Source organism: Mycteria americana, chromosome 1 (genome assembly GCF_035582795.1).
Source record: "Mycteria americana isolate JAX WOST 10 ecotype Jacksonville Zoo and Gardens chromosome 1, USCA_MyAme_1.0, whole genome shotgun sequence".
Taxonomy (NCBI): domain Eukaryota; kingdom Metazoa; phylum Chordata; class Aves; order Ciconiiformes; family Ciconiidae; genus Mycteria; species Mycteria americana.
Window position 1 is genome coordinate 155,532,915 of NC_134365.1, and position 25,721 is coordinate 155,558,635.

The window sequence follows — 25,721 nt, forward strand, 5'->3', positions numbered from 1 at the left end:
CAGTGCATCTTTCTGTTAATAAATATAACCAATTTGGAGAAAGAAATGAACTGATTTAGAAAAAAAAAAGTTAATTCAGAATTAAGTAGGTGAATCTCCATCTTGAACTGAATTCACCTTCTTACCAGTTTGAACTCATTCCTACACCCCCTCCCCCCCCGCAGTATGGCTGCTGCTGAGCTGGACACCATCTGTATCTTTTCTGGTATTTGCACCACTGGGTAGAATTCAAAAATGCAACACTTCTTAATGTGCTTCACACACATTTTTATATACAAAGTGTAATTTTTTTTTTTAAAGGCAATGTTAATGTTTCATGTCTTATAAAAGTATATTTTCATACAGAAAGGCTGGACAAAGGTCTTGATGAGCCCTAGCAACTGCATGAAGTTAACAGTTGGAGGCTGGCAGGGACACGTTGTTGGAAAGTTATCTTTGCTTGACAGTTCCAAAAGAGAAGAAAAACAGCCAAAAATGACTGTGGCAAAATAATAAGGATATTTTTTCCAGCCCTGAAATCTGACAATTGTGCGGAAATCAGCTGTAAACTGTATTAACAACACTGCCTGATCATGACAGCAACAGTGATTTGTGAAAATTATAGTGTGCTATTAGCCACTTCAAGTGCCTTTACATCTAACCTCACCAGAAAAAGAAGAAAAAGATTTGAGCTCAGATTCATTTGATAAAAGAAACCACCATTTCCCTTCAAAACCGCATGTAATTAGAAGAGCTCAAAGAGTATCCTTATTTTAATTTGTGGTGAATCTGACTTCAATCTATCAGATTACAGGCAATATGGTGCTACCACTGTGTAGCTCTTGAAATCAAACTACATCAGAAAATAATGTGCTCTGGATGCATTTAAAAAACAACAACAAAATGCAACTATTATGCAAATATCACAAATTTGCAAATATAACCTTTACGACACATCCAAACGCGGCAACAGTAAGTCAAGGGAGTTAGTTTCAGCTATATAAACATTCACAACAGAAATGTAAGTTAAGACCCATTTTGATTCTATTATTTTTTGTTCTACCCAGGCTCTCAGGACCAAAGCATTTTCCTCTCTCATTAAAAACATTTTTCAAGCATGATAATGATTATTTGTCGCTCAAGAGATGTTCTGCTCTCTCTAGAATATCTATTTTTAGGTACAACTATACGTTATTTGCTGTATCCCCATTCGTTACTTGTTTTGTTCTACTTAATTTCTATAAATAGGGCATATGAAACAAAAGGAGAACAATAGGCTTGCAGGACATGTCCTAAAAGCAGAAGCCCGGACTATGACCTTCAGGAAGTTCCCAGACCACCACCAATTGTCAAGGACAAATAGAGCCATCCTGCTTTGACATTGCCTATTAATTTTCAGTTTCTAGTAGAGTCATCGTGGTTATCTTGGGTGGAGGCGACTCTGTCCTACCACGTGCTGTTAGAAAATCGTTGTTCACTGATTCTCTTTTTCTCCAGTATTTTCCTGCTGGGACACTTAAGCACACGTGTACCTTCAAATGCTGCTCAACTGCTTTTCCTTATCAGGACCTCACTGCTGGAAAGCGTTTAGGGCAGAGTGACCGGAAGTGCTATACATCATAAGTTCTGTAAAATTTCAGCTTTAACATCGCTGACCTATAGAAGTCACTTTATATATTGCAACTTTAAATACATGGCCGTCAATGGGAGACAGGCCACTCTAGCAAAGCAGTCACTACTTATAAATGAGTGTTTGTCACAGCAAGCTACAAAAAGGGCATGGGAAATATAACAAAGTAAAAATGCTACATCTACATATAAATTGTGTTTGTATTAAATAATAGTAAAAGCAGTAGGTGGGTTCACTTCTTAACGTGTCTTTCATTTCATAATGAACCTGATGCACCAAGGAATGATTTTTCCCCTTTGTTCAGAATCACTTTTTCTTACTTCACTTCTGCAAAAGCAGTATTACATAGTTTATACCTAAATTAGCTGTGTAAAATGTGATTTTATTCCCTTCTCCCAGAAGTCAATCAAGCCACAGAATTGAGGGGGAGGAGATAAAAGGGAAAGTTTAGGAAGCTAGGTTGGGTTTTGTTCTTGGTTTTGGTTTTAGTGAGAGGGAAAGCATTTGAGTGACAAAATGAACAATTTTACTTCTCTCATCCTTCTTGAAACACAAGTTTGAGGCAAAAATTTAAAACATCTTATTAAAACCAATTCACATAACCACCTTCCAGCATCTCAGAATTATATACACCCAGTTACAAAAAGAGACACGAAAACTTACATGAACTCTACGAGTGCTACAACTCATTATAATAATTCAATTTGTACAGAGTAATTTTTAAAATGAACAACTGGAATTTTAATTGCCATCCAAAAAAGTAGTGATTTAACGGTAATATTTTAATAAATTGAGGTCTGTTGGTAGAGTGACTGCGTCCAATTACCTCAGTCACAACTATTGGAAAATCATCTCTTTCTCCTTCCCTTCTAGCTCACAGCCCTGAAGTTTCAGCCACAGCAGTGGAACAGCCTAAACTTGTTTGCTGGGCAAGTTCTGTCCACCATGGCACACACAAGCTCACTCTCCTACTTCTAGGCTTAAGCAGGGATGCACTGACCTATCCAATTGGAATTTAATAGTTTTATGTGCTCCTAAGACAACCAAGTACCTCTGAGAGCATTGAGAGCATTTTCTTAGTCTAATCTTAGTCTTTTTTTTTTTAATCTTAATTTCTGAAAGGATACTAACCCCCTTATTATTGTTAAAAAATATAAACACTTGTTGTGACTATTGCAAAGGTAAGGTTGGATGGGACTTTGAGCAACCCGATCTAGTGAAAAATGTCCTTACCCACAGGAGGGGGGTTGGACTAGATGATCTTTAAAGGTTCCTTCCAACCCAAACCATTCTGTGATTCTATGAAAACATTGAAAAAACATTCAGCATTATTTCTTTTTGAAATATTAAACAAATGCCACTTGAGTGCCAGCTTCAGTTTTTATTTATTGCAAAGAGCAGAAGAGAACGCATCAGTGCTAAAGCGGATACAATCAGTCCGCACACATTTTACCTGAAATGATTCCCAAGAATTAGTTGAGACTTGTCTCATAACACACAGCTGTAAAGAACATTCTCCAAGTGAGAGGATTATTACTTTTCAGTCTAAAAATGGAAACACCACAGAAGTAAAGAGCACTGAAGCGTATGTCAGTTATTAAAAAAAACCCAAAACACACCACTTTAAATGAAGCAGATCTGCTTCCACTCTACTTCCCTGAGCCTTCATTAAAGGAAAACTTTGTTATAACTGACTTCGCCAACCTATTCAACTGAAACTTCTTTAACAGATTTAGTATCAAAGAAAACACAAATTACCTCTCTAAAATGTAAATTACTAATTGGATAAACCTCTACAATTCTAGTAAACCTCCAGTTAGGTGGAGCTCTTCTAAATAGAGCTATGTGCCTTGGTCTAAGGCCAGTTTTTACAACAGCAACAGCCTTGCGTTTTGGAGAAATAAGCATTTTAAAAACATGTTGAATTGCATTAGCTCCACAGGCTAGGTAGCAAAATGACTTAACTGTGCTTCAGAAATAGCACTTCGTGTTCCTAACTTTTGTTAGGAATAATTGTTCCTAACAATTATTTAAACAATAGCACCAACCGCTAAAATTATGTGGACCCAGAGAATCGTGATCTCATGTATGAAAGGAGTGGAAAAATGATCTTTGGAAAACTAGCTGTGCTACTGTGAGATGGGACTGGTGAAGTGTACCTTAAGTCTAGGTAATTTAGCATTTGTTCTTTATATTCTGCTATATCTAACTTTTCCCATCACAGCTGCAATGTCTTTTGGGTTTGTTTTCTTTTTTTTATTAAGCAGGTAGGGTGATAGAGAAGTGCCAAGCCAAGGAAATTGCAAGAGTTTTACACAAATTCTAATCAAGAGGCATATTGGTGACTTGGTATCTAAAAACAGTCTCAAATGAGAAATAATTAATATTCTCTTCAATTTAAAATGGCATTGACAGGGAAAATTATGAAAACTATGAATTGTGCCGCTGCTGCTAAAAAAACCACACACATGGGCACATGCACATGAAGTGTAATTACCTACAACCCTGTGAAAGATATGCTAGTTTTTTTGGTACAGCCAGCAAAATTGGGGAGCAGCAAAGGTCTTACAGGAAAGACAAGCAGGAGATTATTTTGTAATGTTTCCCTAGTTATTCTGCTCCTGTTTGCATAAGAAAAGGTATTCGCAAAAGCACTCTGCCCAACCCCACGAAAAGGAATAGTTGGATATAATTAGATGCTGATGGAGCAAAGAGGTAGGTCTTCTAGCCTGAATCTAGAATGCAAATGAAATGGTATTCAGACTATAAGAAAAAAATATGATCTCAATGTTGATCAATATGCACACACAAGATTCAAGAGCATCATCACTGTTAAATGGCTTGGATCTACAACTCTGGTTCCAAAGACCTACCTTAAGTAAAAGTAATTTTGTTTGCAGTCATGTCAAAAGTGAGGTCCTCTTGTGAACGAGAGAAAGGCTTACTACAGATTTTGCATTACTGTTGGTGGTTCAGCTATTTCGTTTATATGTTTCTGATAAAGAATTTCTCCTTTCTACTTGCATAATATACTTAACTGGAGTACTCAGAGTATTTGAAATTACATGTAGACTTCAATGTGGGAGTGGATAAAAGCTTCACTGCATATCCTTTGCAAAGAAAAACAGAATCAAGAGAAATTTATTAAAATATTCCTTCATTGAAATGAGAGAGAAGTTCTACTTGTATAACTTCACAAGCTGCATTTTGCCCAGGCTGATTGGCAGCAGTATATTGGCTTAGAAATCAGATTGCAATAACTAAATTTGTACTGAATGTAGTTGAACTGGGAGATCTCTTAGCCAAGGATTCATTTTTTCCTTTCTCTTTACTGCCTTTTTTTTTTTTAAATCTCTACAGACAGTGAGTTTAGCACAGTGAATATAAAACAACAGTTAAGCCTACACCTGTGCAAGACAGAAACTGCTAAGTAATACCTCCTCCACTGTCAATACACAATGTATACTTTGAACATGTTATATCAGCAACAAAAATCAAGTTGATATTTTTAAATAACTGATGCAATGTATGTGGTACAGGATCCACTCAGAAGTTCTCAAACACAATTTTACAAACAGACTCAGCACCCGTGGATACTTCAAAGGGAACAGTTTAACCAGTGAGGTATTTTCAGGTCATGTCCACAGAAGAGAGCAAGAGCACAGCTAAGGAAATAGTACAAAGAGTGAGGAAAAGCTTATTATTTAGAATGATAATTTAAAGGGCCAAAGATATAAGCATTTTGAAAGCTAGCCACCAATGCTAACTTTTTCAACTGCAGAAAAAACAACTATGAATTGATAGGCAAAAATGCAAGTAGCACGTATTTCCTTTAATGGAAATATTTTGTTTGAAGTTGTTCAATGCATAAAGAGGCAGTCAAAGGAAAGTGAGCTGAAATAATTGGTTCAGTACTTGTGGTGGCCAAGAGTCTCATTTGCACATCACATAGCTTGTATGATTTAAGATGTATATAAACATACACACCTGTCTGTATGCTCGCATTCATCTACATTTATTTTGACATACCTGCATACAGCAGCGGCAGATAGTTGAAAAGTTGGGTATGAAAGTCACACAGCAACTTTCCAATCAAGGAAAGAGAAAAGAAAATACTTATGAAAGAAAATATAAAATGTGAATGAAAGACTGTAAGGAATACATCTTCCAGACACTTTTAAATGGACCTTCCAATGTCCTTTGTGAGGATTAAAAAAAAAAAAAAAAAAAATAGTGCAAGACCCTTTGCAATGCAGAAGAAAAGTGGTTACACAAATACTAACTAAAGGAAGAAACAAGTAAGACAGGTGAAACAGTGAACCATGTACAGAGGATGTTTAATACAGCCTAGCAACAACAAAAAAGAGTAATGACAATTCTTGCAAAGATAAGGACCTTGTTCCACAGAAAGAAAAACCTTCAAGGAAAAAGTTAACAGCTGGGCCTGAGGTAAATATTAACTTTGGGGTTTATAAACTTGTTATATGAGTGATTGATTAAAAACCTCATCCACAGCTTGTCCCTCCATTAGATTTAAGCTGAACACATGACTGCATGCTCACTGCTGAGCAAGAGCTAGAGCCTTCAGCATCTGTAGGAGTAGCTAGCACCTTGATCTCATTGCACTTTGCCATATTTACTGAAAAAATGAAGCGTTAATGTAAGTTTTTGCTTTATTTTGTTTCATTTCAAGCCCAATTTGGATGTCCCTGTAGTATTTCCGTTATAATCTAGCAGAATGAGGGACACAAATTACTTTGTGCCTGCAGAGGAAAAGAGACCAAGAGAAAGAAGTGACCCTGTTTCACACCAAAACACAGAAAGTAGCTCGGGAAGGGCTACAGCCTTTAGCCGCAGAAGCAGACTCGGTTTCATTCACTATTCAAGCAAGCATCCCACAAGACCTAGATACATCCTATTAGAGAAACTAAAGCGATTCTCAAGTATATGTCGCATTGCTGTTAAAAAGCCAAAACCTAAAAATTGAAATGCATCTAAGACATTCCACAATTCACCATACCTGCAAAGACGCTATCTACCAAAAGTATTTGTAATCTATGGACTTTCATTTTAATGACTTTTATGCCATGTCCTAAGATTCTACTTCCAAGGCAACTTAGTAATAAGCAAAAAAGTCCCCTTCACACACACTGTGAATGTCTTAAGTGGCATTCCAGCAAAGCCAGTCGTAAGCACAACTGCAAGAACAACCAAATTGTACATAAATCGAGTACTGAAATATTAGCTCTGTCCCTTTGTTCACAGAACCCGTAACACCACTATTTGGTACAGCACAGAAAATTAACTGTCAGTGTCCTGGAGGATAATATTAGGATAAAAGAATTGAAGTCCAAAGTGAAATGAAAAAGCCTAACAGTCAAATTGCCCAAGAACAATAAAATAGAACAGAGAATATAGTCACAGTCCACAGCAATGCAGCTGTCCTACTATTTCAGGCAAACAAAACAGACTTCTTATAGACATGAGGGTGAATAAATAGAAGAAAATAGAATGAGGAACGGCTGCTCTTACTAAGCTCCACTGCACAGTGGATGTAATGACCACTGAAGATGCTTGTGGCTGTGTGAACTCAACAATCTTAATATGTGAACAATCTCCAGTTGGACTCAATGAGATTTTATTCATCTACCGTAGTCACCAGTTTTCCCCCTCACTTCAGAGAGGCAAAACGTAAAGCCTACTTACAGTTTCCTAGATAGGCTGATTCTTGCGCAACACTATACTGAGGCGTTTTCTGCCACTGGATAAGAAGGAAGAGCTTGGAAAGTCAAAAAGAATAAACTGCCAGAAAAGAACTGTAGCTTAAACACCACCATCTCAAATGGAGCATGAACAGCCAACTTCATAAACAAAATAATCTTATTTCCAAGTGCTGCCACCACCCCATAGAAAACACAGCCACTACCACAGACCCACACTTAGTTTAGCTTGTGTGGCAGGAATAAATAATAATTAATGATTAATTATGAGAACAACAAGATTAAATGAGCTCCTGCCAAGCAAAGCAGTACATTGCTTCATTCCCCTATGTCTCCTGATCCGATGCACGGAGGGATTCAAAGGAAGAAGGAACAATCATAAAGCCCAGCTTCAGCCTAGAGAGGTAAATCTCCCTTATGCTGAAGGAGGCAGGGCAGCTCTGCAAAGCCAGTGATGCTCTCCCTCTCTATGTATTGGAGGAAGGGCAGGGCAGGGCAGTAACTCCAGCAAGTTTGCTGCTGCACACCTGCAAGAGCTTTACAGGCAAGAGGGCAGGAAAACACACTCAGAAGCTTATCAGCCACCTGCCACACAGCCTGATCAGTGAGCAAAGGCACTATCTCCCTTTATCCCATTAGTAGCCAGCCGTGGTTCCAGCATCAAGATGGACCAAGCCCAGCAACCGACACCTGCACAGCACATAAACACAGGCCCCCATCACCTACGTGGCACAAGTTATCCAGGGACATCAAAGACACTCTGCGCTGTGTGAACATGGCTGTGCTGCTTTCAGAGATGGCTTTACGCCTAAAAGCGGATTCCTTTGCAAAAGGCAGGTGGTGATACCAAGCCAAAAACCTCATCCAGAACTTGGTGCTACACATGCCTGACCCCTCGTACTGAGGCTGTGGAGGAACGTGGTACTGTGGTGCTCGCTTGGACACTACTTTGGTCAAGTCCAAGGTGTCACTTTGGGCTTCAGTATTGAACCCGACAGCAGAGCCAGTGGCAGCATAGCCTGTGGGCCGAGGACTGCAAGACCACAGCAACAACCAGTGCATCCACACTGTGCTCTCCAACTCTCAGCAAGGGCTCAGTTAGCTCAGAGAACTCTAGGTCAGAATTTGAGCCCTGTCTCAGCTCCAAGCACTGGGGAGCTCAGGGTAAGTACCCACAGCTCCCTCAGCACTGACTACAGGAGACTACATGTTCCTGTACTGGGCTCATCAGCACTCCCTTATTTATTTTCCCCTGTTTATTCTTTTATCCTACCCTCAATTCCATCCCATTATCCTGGATACTGGAAAATTAACTGTAATATAAAATTCCTATTATACTTTTTAAGAAAAAAAATAATCTTCTTTTCATAAATCCTTGAATAACAAGTCTTGGTAGTCTGTATTTTTAGTTGCTCATAAAATAGGAATTTCTCCTATATGAGACCTCAAAAACTATGAAAGCACAACAGGCCCAACCATACACCTGAGCAGTGTCTGTAGAAGGGAACAGCATAGTCTTACCTGACAGGTAAGCAAATTGTTTCTTTAACTGGTCCTGAATATCTGCAGCATAGAGGGGAATGATATCCTGATGCATGATTTCATCTGTGGAAGAAAAAAAAAAAATTGCATTGCAAAGTCATTTTATATAAAATTTCACAGCAGACATCAAAAAAATCATCCCTAGACCACAAACACCCAGAAAACTATCCAAGTTTTGAAAAATATGTGAAAATGTTTGGAGTCTTTCAAGTGTCTGCCAAGGGCAAACTTTTCTTTGAACAGCATATTGATAAAAGAGTAAAGTAATGTGGATTTGCTGACACTCAGAAGCAGTATGGGATGTCACTGAACCAAACACTGTAGAGCTAATATTCCTCAGGAATGATGTTAAACAGTGGGTTTTTTACATATCAAATTCCATTTTTATTAAAACCGTCTCAACTCACAAGAAAAAGAGAAACTTATGGTCCCTCTAGCCTGTTGTCTAGTGTTCAAATACCCCAAGGCAACAGCGTTCAATAAGGTAGGTTGAACAGGCTTGAAAGGACATCCTCACATTGAACACACACATTCGTACCTCAACTGTGAAAAGTATTGCTTAATCTTTTATCTCAGCCCTTCCACTTCAGCTTAATGACAAACATACTACTTTCCTGAGTCTTCGTTTTCTGCCACAGTGTTTGAGCAGAGGCATTTCCCATGTATTTCCAAAGGTCAAGCAGAAACCTAAGTTTTGCTGACCATGATAAAGACTGCATGACAGAGTTGCCTCATTCATTAGACTATGATCTCTTATTTTTTACAAGGAAACAAAAAGTTTTACTCTTTTGCAATTTCTAAAAATTAATTGTTTTACATTTTTAGCCTCACTGAAAAGCAGTGAAGGGATAAGCTAGCATTTTCATTATTTGGTTTTGAATATTTCTTTTAATCTGACATTGTATAAAGAAGTTTTGGGTTTAATGTACATTGAAATGACATTAAGACAGACTCAAGTCTGACACTCAGAACTGTGAACATGCACAGGAAAAGCAAGTAAAAACCTAAAAGTGATGTAAGGATAACTGTCACCTGCCTTGAAGTACAAGCTGATCAAACAGAAGTAGAGCTCTGACCCTCAAGGAAGGGACTTGCTATTACTGAGATCTTTCAAATGCTAGATCTTGAGGGGAGAGCTGCTCACTTTTATAAGTGACTCTCATGTGTGTAAAATTCTGAGAACTGCAATTATTTGAGAACAGCAAAAAACCCCACTTTCAGTTACTTCTTCCAGATAAGCAACAACTTATACTGGGAAACAGAACTTCTCTGTTCTCTTTCACCCAGCCTGGCCAAGGAAGACCCATGGCCACTTTCAAGGTCACATGCTGATCAGAGCTATTTTTCTGCATCCGGTGAACTGCTGCTTGATCAGAAGACCTCTGCATACCATGCTGTCAAATCCATAAGTGGATACGTTTAACTGTTAAGTCATATTTCACCCAGACCTTCAGTTATGTCACTATCTTAATGCTGACAGAAAACTGAAACAGAAAACTGAACACGGATCTTTCAAAAGTCCAATCTCAGATGGCCAAGTCATTTCCAAAAGAGGGGACCCCACCCAAAGGAAAAAAGGATTTTGGATTTTATTTTTGCTGTCAGTGCTTTTTAATATAAGGAGCCCTCCTGCAGCAGCGTTTAAGAAACTAAACAGCCCTGATTCTGCAAACCAATGCCTTCAGGGGAACCCATTTACCTGAATATAACCTATTACAGGATTGACGCCTAATTTTTTCGTGGGAGATGGGAAAAGGGAAAAGAATGTAATCACTTTGTAATATGCCATCCTGCCTACATCACGGGCAGAAATAATTGCCATTATTGCAGCATAAGCATGCAATAAAATAGGTGTGTTTTGCATACATAAGTAAATACGTGACACACACCATTCAAGCAGGCAAGATGTTTAACTCAGGGAAACTCTTTACTTTATGTTTCCCAGATACATAATGATCACTATTTCCTCATGCATCCATGTGATCAATCCCACTGCAGTCCTGACTTGTGCCAGGTAAAGACGCAAGTCTAGATTTGATTGCCCCAATGTTCTCTCTGATAGGAACAGCAGCTTTTGCAAACAGCACAGGGCTGCCAACAACCCTGCGGTCAAATACTGTCTCACTGAAAAGACAGTATTTTCCTCCCCCTGGTTTTAAATGCAGTTTTAACTCAAATTTAAGAGCCAGTGTGTTTGCAACTGCAGGAGCAGCACACTGTGCTTGTTCACGGATGGAAAACCTCCAGAAGCCCTTCCTGCTGCGCTCTCCTCCACCAAGGCACAGCCCCCCTTCTCATCTTGCTGATCTGGTTTCATTACACTCTTCAGGAATCAGAAGATGTGTTAAGATCAGAGCTGATTTTCAATAATTTGAAACAACTGAGATAACAAGTACAAAACAATGCGAGGAAATGCAACTGTTGGAACTGCTGAACAGTTCACATGCAGCAGCTTGACAGGATACACCTGAACCCAGCATCAGTGCTCACAGATTTAGCCAGAAATCCGTCTCCAACACCCTGTCTCCTTTCAGAGAAGATGCAACTGTAAAAACTCATTGCTCTGCATCATTTCCTTTATATTTAGCATCCCTCTAGAAAAGAGAGTTCATCACAGTTTGTCTGGGACTGAATCTGATTTCACTTTAAGTTTGTCCATCATTACTTGAATATGCTATTTCCTTAACAGGATAAGGTAACAAAAGGCACGCATACTAAACAGACTGCGAGGGTACACACTCCTTCCACTCATGGACTTTGGGGAAAATAATTTCTTGGAAATATTCTTTAAATAGAGAACCTGCCACCTCCTACAGTCTTTAGGGACAATTTCCATTTTAGTAGAGCTAATTAAGTGCACATTAAAATACAGAATTACTGAAAATCTGTTCACTGTTTTCTAAGAAATTTTTATAGGCTCGAACTCTACTTCCACTTACATGGATTAAGATTTACACAGCCCATGATTTTCCCTGTTCTACCTTGACTGCTTTACATAGTATTTTCAAAACAGAGACATAAGAGTTTGTCTGTTTTACTGTATCTAAAATTCATGGCTGAAAAAGAGATGCTCATACCAAAACATGCTAGAATATCCAGTCTTTCCTGAAGAGCTCATTTAAAGAGTTTTCCAGAATAGTCTGCTTAAAATAAAGCCCCTGGAATTTATAATGCATCTGGTATTGTGGGTGCTAATAAACAGTGAAATAAGGTTCTGTAGAGTTATTACTGCTTTTTTAATCATTTTTTAAAACTGAACACACATAATAGCTGGGAATGCACAAAGATTTTTTTTCTCAGCCAACAACTGAAGGTTCTTTAAAAAACACATTATCTGGTGTTTAAATCATGAGCATAAGAGAGGATAGAAGTGTCATCTTGCTAACATAAAGGAATCAGTTAAAGATGTGGTTCTCATCCAAAAAAGCCTCTCTCTTAAAAAACGTGAACCACAGTCTTGATATATAATCTTCTAATTCAATTTTAAATCTTGCTTTGATAGTCCTGTCTCTATGATGGAGGAAGACGGCTTAGAGGGGCCTGACCCTGTCCCATCAAAGGCACCTGACTGCATTTCAAATGAAGCAGGATGACAGGTTTAAGCACGAGGGCACAAAGATAACTTGTGCTTGAATTACCTGGTGCCAGTAAGCCCTGAAGAAACACGGATCTGAGAAAACGATCAATGTCACTCAAGTCAAGATTTTCAATTATTGGTAAAAGGCTCCTCTTTCTTTTCTGATCAAACTGAAACTCATCATTGTTCGGAGTTCGCCTGACATGCCAAAGCAAAACCACTTTCACAGAAGACAACACTGGAGAGGAGTCTGAACAGATCGTACCTACATTATGCAGAAGGAAGTCTCCGGACACAACTCATGAGCCTCTTGTAATGGGTTTAATCCAATTCCCACTGAGCCAGCTGGCATTACACCACCCTTTGAGTAATTCTGCATGAAATTCTATGGCTATTACTTCATACTGACTTGAAAGCCAACCTGTTTGTACCCATACGGACACAATTATGCCTTTCAGCACAGATCCCAGTAGCACACCATAAAGCAAACTACAAATAATTTTTCCTCCTCTTTCTTGCTGAGTCAGCAAGATTTTCCTGAAAATCTGTCTACAGCTTCTCTATAAAATTCATGCCTTAAATTGAAGAAATAATGTCTTTTTCTCACCCAGTTTTGTTTTGCTTCTCCTCTGGAACAGCCTACCCTCTCGAACAGTTGAATGCCTTTTATGAAGGGGGTCTTAATTTGAAAAATCTCTTCATTAAAGCACCCTCCCATCTGGTAATTACAAATGCAAGATACTGACTTTCAGAGCAGTCCCTTCATCTCTCTCAGCCCCAAGGCAAACCTTTCATTTCCTCATTCTTCCCTCTTCATCTTCGCCCCCCGACCACCATCACTAACAGTCAGCTCCTTTGTGTAGCCCCCAAAGGAGGAAGGGCCAGAGCAGCAGAGCTGGTGAAGACAGCCCTCTTCCGTGCTAAGCCACATGAAACTAATGAGCTAGTCAAGATGCCAAGAGAGCTCTCCAGCTTTAACACTGAATTTGAAAAATCGCCGCTGAATAGCGACGATGCCTGCAAGCTCTGCTGCTAGGTGTGCTCAGGCACAACAGCTGCAGACCGAGCTCCTCGGGTCCATGTGCTATTTGTAGCCACACTGGGCTGAGGACAGGAGTTCATGCAAGTGTTCATAAACTAAGTATTACAACCTCACCAGTTCGAAATATCTTCAGGAAGAGTTCATTTCTATTTTATTTGACTACACTGCAATCAAAACAAGGGGCCAGGAAAAGCAAGTGATTAAACCTCTGGAATTTTCATGCAAAAGGCAGCTCTCTGCTAGAGTGTAGTTAGGAAGGAAATTATCACCCAGGTAAAACAGTGCTCTTGCAACTCATTCGTTTTTGGTGAGCCAAAATATCCCAAGCAAGGAGGAAATACGAATTCTTCACCTCCACCAGCATCCCAATTGCTAGCACAAACAGAAATAAAGCAACCTAGCACTCTAAACAGCTTTGTTTGGCACTGGGTGCCCCAAAAATATTTTAAATGATACAGGTATGTAGGAATTTTACTTGTAAAAGCTTAACAGCCTACAGTCAAGCTACATCTCCCACTTCCTCTCCTAGTCAGAAAAGACAGTTTCCTTTCAAGAGCCCTGGTGCATAAAAGAGATGCTCAAGTTGAGATACTTTTTCTTTTCAGTGAATCATGCTTTATATTAAGTCCCTCTTCTGTGGCATTACTAACATCAGTTCATTTTCTAGGACTGCATAGCCTATTGCAACAATACACATAGAATAGCATGTCTATGTAGCCCATCGCTACAACAGGCTAGGCTGGAATCCCATACATTTTCAATGTTAAGTAAGGATCTAGTTGAGTCAAGACTTGGAAGCAGTACTGCCAAAGAAAATCTAAAACCCTAGGAGTGATGTTCCCTCTATTATAAGCCCATGCACAGTGGACAGAGGCACTTATTGTTTGAGTGGTGTTTTTAATGCATCAGAAAGCCCTGACCATTCAGATCTTTCACAGAGTCCATGATACTTCTGCAGCACTTTTCATAATCCATAAGTTTTGGTACTTAAACTCTGCTTGTTTAATCATACCTGAAGAACACCACAACTACTTAGAAGAGACATAAATTAATCCCGAAATGCTGCAATTCCGGTATTCAAATACAAAGGACAGGAACTTGTCATGTGTGAAATAACAGAAAAACAAAAAAACTTTGTATTATATAGATGCCTCCTGAACCACCCGCTTTACCCAAGTAATTCCTGTTTCCTGTAATCACAATTAAAGAAAAAAAAAAGTCCACCTGTTTCTTCTTTGAGATCACAGGCTTGGAGCTTTGGCACAGGACTATCTACAAAACTATGAGGATGATGGTTTGGTTTCATGTAGGGAGGTTAATCACTGATCCTTCTTTTAAAAAAAACTTTTGAGGTGTACAGCAAATGAAGTGCTGCTGGGCTGGCACAAGATGACAAGAGGTGTAACAGTCCCCATTTTCTTGACTCAAATTATTAAATACTTGCTCAAAAGCATACTTTGACAGCCAACCAAGATTCTTGTTTCTTTCAAACTCTTCTCTAAAATTTTTGGATTTGTCCACTTACTATGCATGTCAAAGGATGCATTTGTCTTTGTTCTCTTCCTTCTTCCACCTCCGCTTTTGCAAAAGGCAATGAAGTTCTCAGTCTTAGTTTGCCTAAATAATACCGCCTCAAAGCACAAACGTCAGAGGAAATATAATCCTCTCGCTTCCCTGTATAGTAGATGTACTCACAGGACACTATGAGTGCTAAAAACTACATCATCTTCCTCTTTTGCTTCATCAGTCACACCTTCTTGACACATATACTCTGTAGTCCCACAGCTTCTCAGGGGTCAGCATTAAGTTTGCACATGGCTTACAAGAGTAATCAAACACTAGCTGATCTGTAACTAGAAGAAAACTGTAATAATTAGGAAGGCAATCTAGGGATCAACACAAACCCCAATATTTCTTTATACTTGAAGAAAATCTAAACCAAGACAAATCATATTAGGAGCTATGCAAAAAAAAAAAGGGGGGGCTGGGGGGGTGGAAATGTTGCTGCTGTTGCAAGAAATCTGAAAGCATTACCAGCTATAGCATCTAATCTGTTTTGCCGTGCTTTTGCTCCATACAGTGTTTAAGCGCACCTAATCTGTTTTGGTGAGAAAGAGATGTTCTTCACGCTATTTCAAGTCATTATAATTACTCCCTTCCCAAACTGAGAAGGAAGGGGAACTTTGAATCATGCCACACAGCCATATTATAGCATAACTTTTTGTCAGCTGCAAAGAGGACTTGGAGATAAAGGGCAGCAACACCATCACATGGATTTACCATCTAAAAGCAAAAATTCACCTGGTGCATATGGCATGCTCTTACTATTGCAACAATAAATATTCCTCTCATCCTCTTTCCAGGATGTCCTGAAGAAAGCTGAAGAAATTTTATTTGCCTGCTGGTAAACCCTTTTCTGTTCTTGCAGGATAGTTTCAGACTGCTAGGAACCACAGCCCCAAAAAAGGATTAACGAACATTGCCAAAACTGCAGCATCATTAACTCCTTAATACTAACAAATCATGCTGAGTGTATAGCATAAAAAGATTTCTAAAGTATTAGATGTACTTAGTCACCTATAAGCAGCAGATTTTGCAAAAAGCAAAGATTTTTTTTTTTTAATGGAGAAATATTAGATACAGCCTGAGCAGCAGAGAATGTTCCCCTAGCTAGCACTCAAGTGATAAGAAAGCAAGTGACCCAGATGTGTCTCACTTAGTACTTTAGCAAGCAAGCCTCCACGGAATAACAAAAACATTAGATTTTGCCAACTACATTTAATAAGATTTAATGCTCTGAGAAAATTATTATGGGAATTTTGCTTCCTAAATACTAAAGCCTTGCAAAGAAGGCTTTAGTCTTACAAATCTGAAAGTCTTACAAATATGAAAAACGGAAAGACCAATCCTGAACAGAAGAACTGCATGCAAATTATAGGACTCATCTTCAGTGTGACTTAAAAACTAATGATGCAATCACACAGCTTAAACACACATGCTAAAGTGGACATCTTTTCAGCTAAGACACGTTTACTTGCAGCTGTTTGTAAACTGCCCATTTCTTGGGACTCTGACTACAGATGACTTACAAAGAAGAGGTTGCTGAGTTCATAACCAAACTGGCTGCCCCACCTTACCACACAGATGACAAGAGTTGTTAACAAGTAGCTCTTGAAGCATTGTGGCTTACTGCCAAATACTGTTAAAAAGATGAAACTCATCACGTCTCTCTAAAGCACTGCTTGGGGTAATACAGAGGCAGGACATGGTTCAGTATCTCTCATGGGCAGCTAGAGTCCTTTAATGCAACAGTCAGGTCTGCTGCTCACATCCAGCATTTTGCAGGCAGCATGCTAAGAGGTTTGGCAGAAGCCTCCCCTCCTTTGCTTTACAGACCCCCATTTTCACCTCTTTTAGGTCTCAAATGCAGCATCCGTTCATTATCCAATCTGAGAATTTGGCACATGGCTGTACTGACTAATCAAGTTCTGCTAAATAAAGCTCTGGCCCTGTAAGCAAGGAGTTATTTTTGATGGAAACTGACTGTGCAAAACAAATCAATGAAGATATAATTTCTTGGATTTATTTCAGTGTCTCATCTGCAAAAAAACATTAGATTCTGTAAAAACATTAGATTCTGTTACCATAAGTGCAACAGTCTAACTGGATGTTATCCCTATTTTGAGAGGTTGTTTTGCTAGACTTTACGTCCAAAGATTGACAGCCTTCTCTTAAAAATCTGCCCTTTTGGGCATACAGGGAAATTACTTAAGCTTCCTGGAACAACAACAACAACAAAATCCCTGTTTTGTGTGTGCCAAGTACAAAGTAGATGCACACTAAAAATGTTACAACTTGCTGTTTGTTAAGAGAAGCCATGGTCCATAAATCATCTCAAGTGAAACACAAAATCCTCGCTTAGAACTTAAAACCAACAAAATCCTGTCATGTTCAAACTGGGAAGTGAATAGATACATCGTTTACTCTGAATTAGATGACCTTTACAATTTCTCTCACCTAACCGAGCATAAAAACAGAAAATGAGACTAAATACAGAGAAGCTGAACTTTGCTACAATTCCACAGGCTCTGTGGAACAAAGGTTTATAAAAGCCAGGGTCTTTAAAAAGCATCATGAGCAGCTGCTCTTCCATTTTCAAGGACTTGGGGTCTTCTGCATGAAACATAAATGCAGTAGAGCTGCATTTTGAAGAGAAAAGCCATGTAAATGAAAAAAAATTCTTAATACTTGATAGTTAGAGAAGTGCCTGCGAAACAGCATCTATGGAAGCATTTGAGGAAACAAACGTATAAGGCTCCCTTCATTTCAGGGTAACATGGTAATGATGAGAGGCAGAATCTCTCATACATCATGTGCAGTGAAGAGGCTAAAGAGCAAACTTTGACCTTGAACCTCCCTGGTGGTGGGTATTCTCATCTGAAGTCTCATTTGACCCCACTGGATAGTCTGCTCCTTTGAGACTGAAGGCAGGTTAAAATAAACAAACAAAAAGCCAAATGAACAACAAAAAAAGTCACATCAGTGGTACTAAGATGGGGATTTACTTTTAAAACTGTGGCCCTTGGTCCCAGTAAGTACCAGGTTTCAATGACACCACTGAGGTGCTCTGTAGAAGTCTGGAGCATTTATTTTAGTTTTTAAAGGACATGAACACTTATTAGCAAGGAGTGAATGTCTTCACTGAAACTTTGCACAGCAAAGGGATGAGAGGCAACAGTCAGATGCTGCAGCACGGGAAATTCCAGCTGAATGCAAGGGAAAAAAATTCACCATGAGAAGAGCCAAGCACTGGAATAGGCTGCCCAGCAAGGCTGAGCAATCTCCACCCTCAGAGATATACAAAACTCAGATGGACAAGTTTCCAAGAAACTTGCTTTAACTTCAAAGTTAATCTTGCTTGGAGCAAGAGGCTGGACTAGGTGGCCTCCAGGGGTCCCTTCCAACCTAAGTTTTCCTGCAATTCTGAAGGAACTCCCTGGTTAGAAGTCCCCAAGCCCACCTCACAATCCTGGAAAGAAAAGAGAATTTTCCAACATAGATATCACAGCCTTACAACAAATGAACACATACAAACTAAATTGTGTACTAAATTCAGTATATTGACTTTTAAAATGAACACAGAATAGGGCAAAATTTAGTTATGTTGACACACCTGCTGAATCTCAGGCTAATAAAATCTGTCTACAACCATATATTACATGATTATATCAATTTTCTGGAAAACAGAATTAAAACAAAAAAAGAAAACTAAGGCAATAGCTTTTCCCAAGGAAAGAGGAAAAGTCCCAGAGTCATGATGAAGTAGCTCTGCTTTCTAAAAAGATCCAGCCAATAATTTGTTTCATAAGAACTGTTTGCAACCCTCCAGAAGGGTCCTGTGTGAACAACTAACAGCTTTGCAGGATGCAAAACTATCACCTAGTAGCAGATCCCTTCCCGCTGCAGTACTATAGCTCTGAAAAGATCACATCATACCTGTCTCATAGGCAAACAAGCATGGTACTGACTTGCCTTGCTTTCCTCCTTTCAGATAAAGCTTTGGTATGTTCTTAACACCCGAGATGTAGCAAATGATGGTGATTCATCCGCTGCACCATTTGTTCCCTGACATGCGACTCCCAAGTGCTGCGCCTGACTGCAGCAGCTGAAGGGAGTCCACCTTCATTGCAAATAAGGCTGAGACAGCCAGATTTTAAGGACACTCCCCTCAATTACAAGCACACACAGAAGACCTCTGCTGGGACTCTAGTCATCTTTCCACATTTCCCCTTTCCACGTGTTCCCTGCTGGGACTACAAAGAAAACTAGGAGAACCTCCACAAGGGATCCTCCACAGAATCCTGTCCCTTGGAGAGCGCCTGCTAACTCCTGGGGATCCACGGCCACAGACGGGGCTTGACATCCCGCTACTGCACCACCCAAATCGTGTCAGAAACTTTTCAGTCTTGCAACGTACCTACAAGACAGGAGGTACTTTCACCCCCATTTGGATGTTGAAAACCAGAACCAGCATTGCTCGCAACTACCTGCACAGTCTTTAAGCAGAACACACACTCGAGTCCTGCGCCCATATCCCAAACCCACCTCTCTTTTCAGTTTGTCCATCCTTTTTGCCATCTCCCTACCCTCACTCCCCGACATGGACTGACACAGGAATTCCCCAAGAAGACATTGTTTTCCTTAGAAATTTTCATAGGGCTAAGAATGGAAAAATGGGTATCTGAGGTTTCATTTTCTCCCCTCTGCTGACTGTAGAGACAAAAAATACCCCATACAGCACTCAGGAGGAAGAGGAAAGAACAGTGTCAGGGAAAGGGACAACCCTCTGCCCACTTTGAACACAAAATCTTTGAATACATCTCCGGGAAGGAGCAATCCCTGGCACACAGAACATGCCCACAAGAAGTGGCAGTCAACAGATGAAAATCAAGCCTTGGCAGTTGCTAACGAAAGCAGCCCTGCTCACTTATTTCTCAGTAATCAACTACAGATTAAACCCCCCTATTTTAAACTTGACAACTTATACAAATAGCCCTGGCATGGCTACATATGCACCACCATGATTTGACACAAAATGCTCCCTGGTTCTGCAGTTTAAAACAGGCATCCCCTCTCTCGTACAATAATCAGCTGTTTCCTAAATCCACTCCTCCCCTCTCAGCACAGATGAGGATGCATGTAAAGACCAAAAGTTACTCAGACTGATTAATCTCTCCACACTTTCAATCTGGCTAGCCTCACCTTTCTTAAATCTTTCCTTCATTCCTCCTAGGCAGCATGCCTTTTGCTATTACCCCTAGTAGCATGGAGCACTACTGAGAAGCAGAGCACTCAGACTCGCATGTTGATAATTTAATTAGTAATACTAATTAAAGATTAGTAAGAGGATCCACCCTTTAGTTAAAAGAGCTACCCTTTACATACCTGTTTCATTTAAATTTGACATTTCAAAAGCAACAATGTTGGAGAGTTAGACACCAGTCCATCGACTCAGTGCTCTTTCTCTGGTGCTCCTCTGCAACAGTCACACATACCAGAAACAGAAAACAGAACTGGAAATGTGAATTCAAGCACCAGAATAAGGAAGCAATTTTTGCTTGTCCCTATTCCACAAAACACGCTTTCAGTTTTGCAATGGACTGTAGCTGCACTATTAACAGCAAATAATATCTCTACTGTTTCATTATATCTTAACAGAAACAAGATTCCTATAGAAAGCTTTGACTGAAGGAATTTAAGAAATAATGCATTTTACATTAACCCTCCTATACTAACAACTAGAGGATGCCAAATTGTATCCTGTGAAAGAAACAATGCTTTTTCTCTACCTCAAATAGGGATCAGGAGAAATTACGTACCTGATATTTACATAAAATGTAATGAATTGAAAATTAAAACCCACTACAACTCAGGAACAGCAGGACGGCTCTCTGCAACAGCAAATTCTCTTTGTAAGCTTTAGCAGCAGTTCTGATCGCCATAATCACTATGTGAGCGAATCCTGAACAAAGTACCTTCCGTGTAAAATACAGGAATAGATTTAGTGGATACATCTGATATACTCAGAAATACATCTGCAAATAAAAGGATACACTGCAAATTTACACAAGGACAGAACACCCACCCACCCATAACAATAAACTATAATTTATATATAAGTGTACACAAAAAGCGTACAACTTCTGCCTTTGTACTAAAACACACCCTATTTTCCTCAGTAGGATAATGTTATGTGACAGAGTTCCTGCCTGACCTGCAATCAAGTAACTAAGAAAATTTGAAAAACTAGACACACCTGTGCTTTTCTTCAGAAGAAGCCACAATTCAGCAATATCTTTGTAGAGCAAGGAGATCAGGCTTAAGGTCATGTTGCTTCTAATCGATTTAGTGCAAAATAGTTCCGCAGACAGTGACCTATTTATCTGTGAGCCTGTCTTCAGCACAAAACGACAGCACAAAACTCCATCTTTCAGTCAAAGCCAAGCCACCAGGGACACAATACCTTTCTTCAAATTACATGCAGAGCAACTGTGCCTGTCAGCAGGCTCAGAGGTCCTCCGAAGGGCTCGCTGGTTGCTGGTTACCACTTCTTGCCTTCCTGCATAAAGCGCTGGCATGCGTTAAATGCAAGCTGTTTACTTTAAATGTGAACACATACACTGTTGAAACATTATCACACTAAGAATGCTTTAAAAAATTAATCCTAAGTGTACCTTGTCGAGAACCTCCCTTTAAGAGCCCTAGTTTTAACAAATGATGATCCAGTAAATCCATCATCATCATCTTTTTCTACCACCCACCCCTATTCCACACAGGGAAATTAACTGCCCAAGGGGCAGATGTCCTTTTCCAATGAACCTTTGGTTAGAAAGTTCCTCAGAAATGCATCCAGTGTTTCCTATTTGTGAGGGAATTCTCACCAACATGTCTTTGGTGGAATCAAACTGGGTTGTTTTCCTTGGTGGTAAACCCATCAAGCACCTCTTCCCTATGAAGGAGCCTACCCAAAGCAGCAGAAACTGCCAAAAGGACATATATTCTAATAATGTGACTTTCTAAGTTGAAATATGTACAAATCTTATTCATAAGACAATGCAAAATAAGGCAACAGATGATGAAATCAACTAGAACCAAAGTATTCCATATGATCTTTCAGACATGAATGCTGAGCCATCCTGCTTTACTTGATCCTTTAAAGTAATTGTCCAGTGATGAACTACCTGTTAATTAATACACTTGAGATTAGTTACTGGCCATCCAGACCCACTAATACGAGCGAACCAATGAGCAGGAGTGACAGCGACAACCATATGAAAACAAACGGATTGTTTTTCTTCACTTCACAGGTTATAAGAGCCCCTTCCCAACAAGAGGGGTCAAGGAAAGAGGACAGTGAGGATAAAAAGCTTGGATTGATGGTTACATCTGTTTACAAAATCCCATTTGCAGATGGGGAAAAGCTCTTTTTCTGCTTCAGCACTCCCAGCTATCAACCAAGCCCATAAAAACCAAACCCAAACAAATCCAGGTCACCCACAGACCACACCAGAGGTTATTTTTTGACGTGCCCCACATCTGTGTTCTCACCACTCACCTGCCACGGGGCAGGAACTGTTGATAATCCCAAACCAGTCAGATGTATAATAAATCTACCATCTATATAAGCAGCTCTATTCAGCGCGTGGCATTAAAATGTGACCTGAAGAATCTAATTGAGGTAATTTATTTTAAATTTTGCTATTTCATATTGGGGCCCATTACATTTTGTACTATGTCAAAACACAAGAGTTTCCTAAGCAATATCAGATGTTTTTAATTAAAGGTAGATTTAAAAGAAATAACACTCCTTAGAAATGTTTTACTTAACTGTTCTGTATTTTACGAGGTCATTACTAGCACACTGGATTTTGAAGAGAGTTCAAAATTAGTGAACGAGTCTTCACACTGCTCCTACAAGTCATGTAAATACTCACACATGTGAAAGTTGAGACAGAATAAGTGACCTCTCTTGGATCAGGTAACAGCATCTGTCACAACATCAGAAACAGGATCTACATCTTGGCTCTAAGCCCGTAGTCCCTCCTTTCCAGGACTGTCACCTAACCGGCTTGGTGGAGGTGCGTGCTCCTAGATCGGTATCTTGACTTGTAGTCTTCAGACAAAGATCACAATTCACAGCATTTTATTTTTAGCTCTTGGGCTAAAACATGGCTCCAGGAAGAACAGTCTCAGAGCAGCTAGAAATCCTACTACATACGATATACCATATGCAAGTATACACACTGATACTCATTTTTTACTTAACAGCACCAAGCCGGTCTCAAACATTTGCTAGTGAGAGTCCTCAGCAATATGTCTGGCTGACTAGATATGACTGTTAGTAGTAACAGGGGTTTGCTGTCACCTGCAACACAGCACGCTGAACACCTAGCTCTTGTTATCCGAAATTTTATGCAATGATAAAGCAGGCATAAGAATGCAAGAGAGGGAGAGGAAGTTCTATGGCCTTTCTTCAGAGATTAAAACCAAATGAAAGAGGAGATACACCCTTCTCAGAAAGGTATCACACTCACCTACGCCCATTCAGTAAGATACAGGAACCTGATATTTTGGCAAGCTGGCTACTTCCTTAAGAAAAAAAAAAAAACAAAATATGAATAAAAAAAGAGGAAAAAGAACCACCTACAGTGCATTGGCTGTGCTTGTTCCCATTGTCAAGACAGAGAGGAAATATAAACCCTCGTATTAATCAACACCTCCTGTTCCAGAGCCCCTTCATGTTGTACGTAACGTGGACAACCACCTCTCAACGGGCTTCTGCCTTCAGATTTCAGAGCAGAGGAAACAGTGGGACAAGTCATTCAGGTGAAAACCAAGTACTAGTTTAAAAATAATTTAATTTCTTGGACTAGCGCAACAGATACATGTAATACCCATCCTCCAGGCTCCCACCTAGCTTCCTCCTTCCTAGCCTTCAAATCTCCAAAACCCACAGTTACATATGTTTTTCCTGGACCACTCAAGATCTAATAAAGACCATGGCTAAGAGCACCAAAATATAGCATTGTTTGTTTCAACCCCACTATTTCAACCCCTTCAATATTAACCAACTAAGCATGCCTTCACCTCCCACTTTCGGGAACCAGAGTGTCCTTACACTGAACACCATACGTGAACAAATGGTACAGAGAGCTCAGCCTGTGCTGTACAGGAGACTCAAAGCCTGCTCCTGCTGTGCTGGAGGAACAGGAGCCCACACAGAGTGTCTCTGTGGAAATTGGCCTCAGCTGCCCGGCTAAACGGTATTTCAGGCAAAGGTGGGTTTTTTTCTAGCAGTTCCATTCTGCACAGAAAGCTTAACATTTCACTGGGCTAGAGATGCTACAGGCTCCTGTGAAGCAGAGCATGAAACACCCTCCTGGGAAAAGAGGGCTCCAGCCAGTAACCGAAGGCCTTTTTATTTTAGCACTCTATTTTGGAGCGTGTGCGTAGGGGAAACGTTTGCTCCACTGTTATAATATCTGGTCTCCTTGCTGTGCACTTCAGAGAACAGCAGCAAGAAAGAACAAATGAGTTGAAGCACAAAACCCTTCCCTGGCCTTCGTGATCCAGCTTGAAATACAACTGGAGAGGAAACCTGTGGTACGTGGGCACGCATGTTAGCAACAAGACTTAGGGGCAAATTTAAGCTCTATTAAAACACACAGGAGCGACAGCCCTCCTAAGAAAATCTGCGTGGACACATGTGTGTATATTTATAAACACAAGGAAATTAATTTCAACTCCACTCGTGCTCCATGCTCAGGTTAAGCTCTCCCTGCCACCTCGGGAGCTGTGGGCTGTGAGTGACGTACTCCAGCCCACAAAGCAGAGGAAAACGCTGTGGGAGAAGCTGTTAAAGGATGCATGCAAAGTCCATTGAGGGTAAAAGGCTGTGTCACCTTAGTTTTACGAAACCCAGAGAAGGAAGCTATGACTGTGGCTTAAATATACAAGATACTGTACCTGCTTAATAAAGCATGTGCAAGTGTGCAGCATGAGGGTGGCAACGTTTGTGGTAAAGGATATTAAAGTTTGGTAAGTTCAACATTAAAGTATAATTATTAAATGTATTTTTCCTTCAGGGGTGCGGTACTTAGCAAAAAGCACATCAATAAAATGATGTGGCACTTTGTGGGATTCAGCATGACAAAAGCTATCTTCATAGGATCATCTTTAGCATAATGTAAGTGTATACTCTCTCTAAAAAAACCTAGCAAAATATACCTAACTCACACCTGTAACCACAGAATTTGTAATTGGGTGGAGTTTTGAAGATATTGAGCCATTTGATGCATCATCTGTTGGCATCTAGTTTAGCATACTAGACTATTTAAAAGCCCTATTCATTTTCTCCTTCTAATCCTTCTTGACGTTTTTCTCAAAGAATGAATGCAAAAAAGGTTTCATTCTTTTTAAAGTCATCAAGCATTCAAAATTGCCAATTCTGTCTGGTTTACATCAAAAGATTCCAAAGCACTGAAAATGAGTTTATATACACATTACACATCCATACACACACATATGTGTTTGTATAAATCCATTATACAAAGCAGCTTGTTAAATCTCCATGCAGCAACGAAACTATCCCATTTTGAAATGGCTTTGGCAGTTTTCAACTCAGATGCTAAGTCATCAAAAAAGGTCCCTGTATCCCATCCAAACCTAAAT

The 25,721-nt window shown here is 39.7% G+C and overlaps 1 protein-coding gene across 3 annotated transcripts in view; it reads right to left on the reverse strand.

The window, feature by feature from the left end:
* MCF2L (MCF.2 cell line derived transforming sequence like) overlaps nt 1–25,721 on the reverse strand; it is a 102,901-nt gene that overhangs the window by 61,620 nt on the left and 15,560 nt on the right. For all 3 annotated transcript variants that reach the window (XM_075525608.1, XM_075525615.1, XM_075525598.1), the window contains exon 2: nt 8,851–8,934. In XM_075525608.1, coding sequence (XP_075381723.1) covers nt 8,851–8,934 — 84 coding nt within the window. The remainder of the gene's footprint in view (nt 1–8,850; nt 8,935–25,721) is intronic.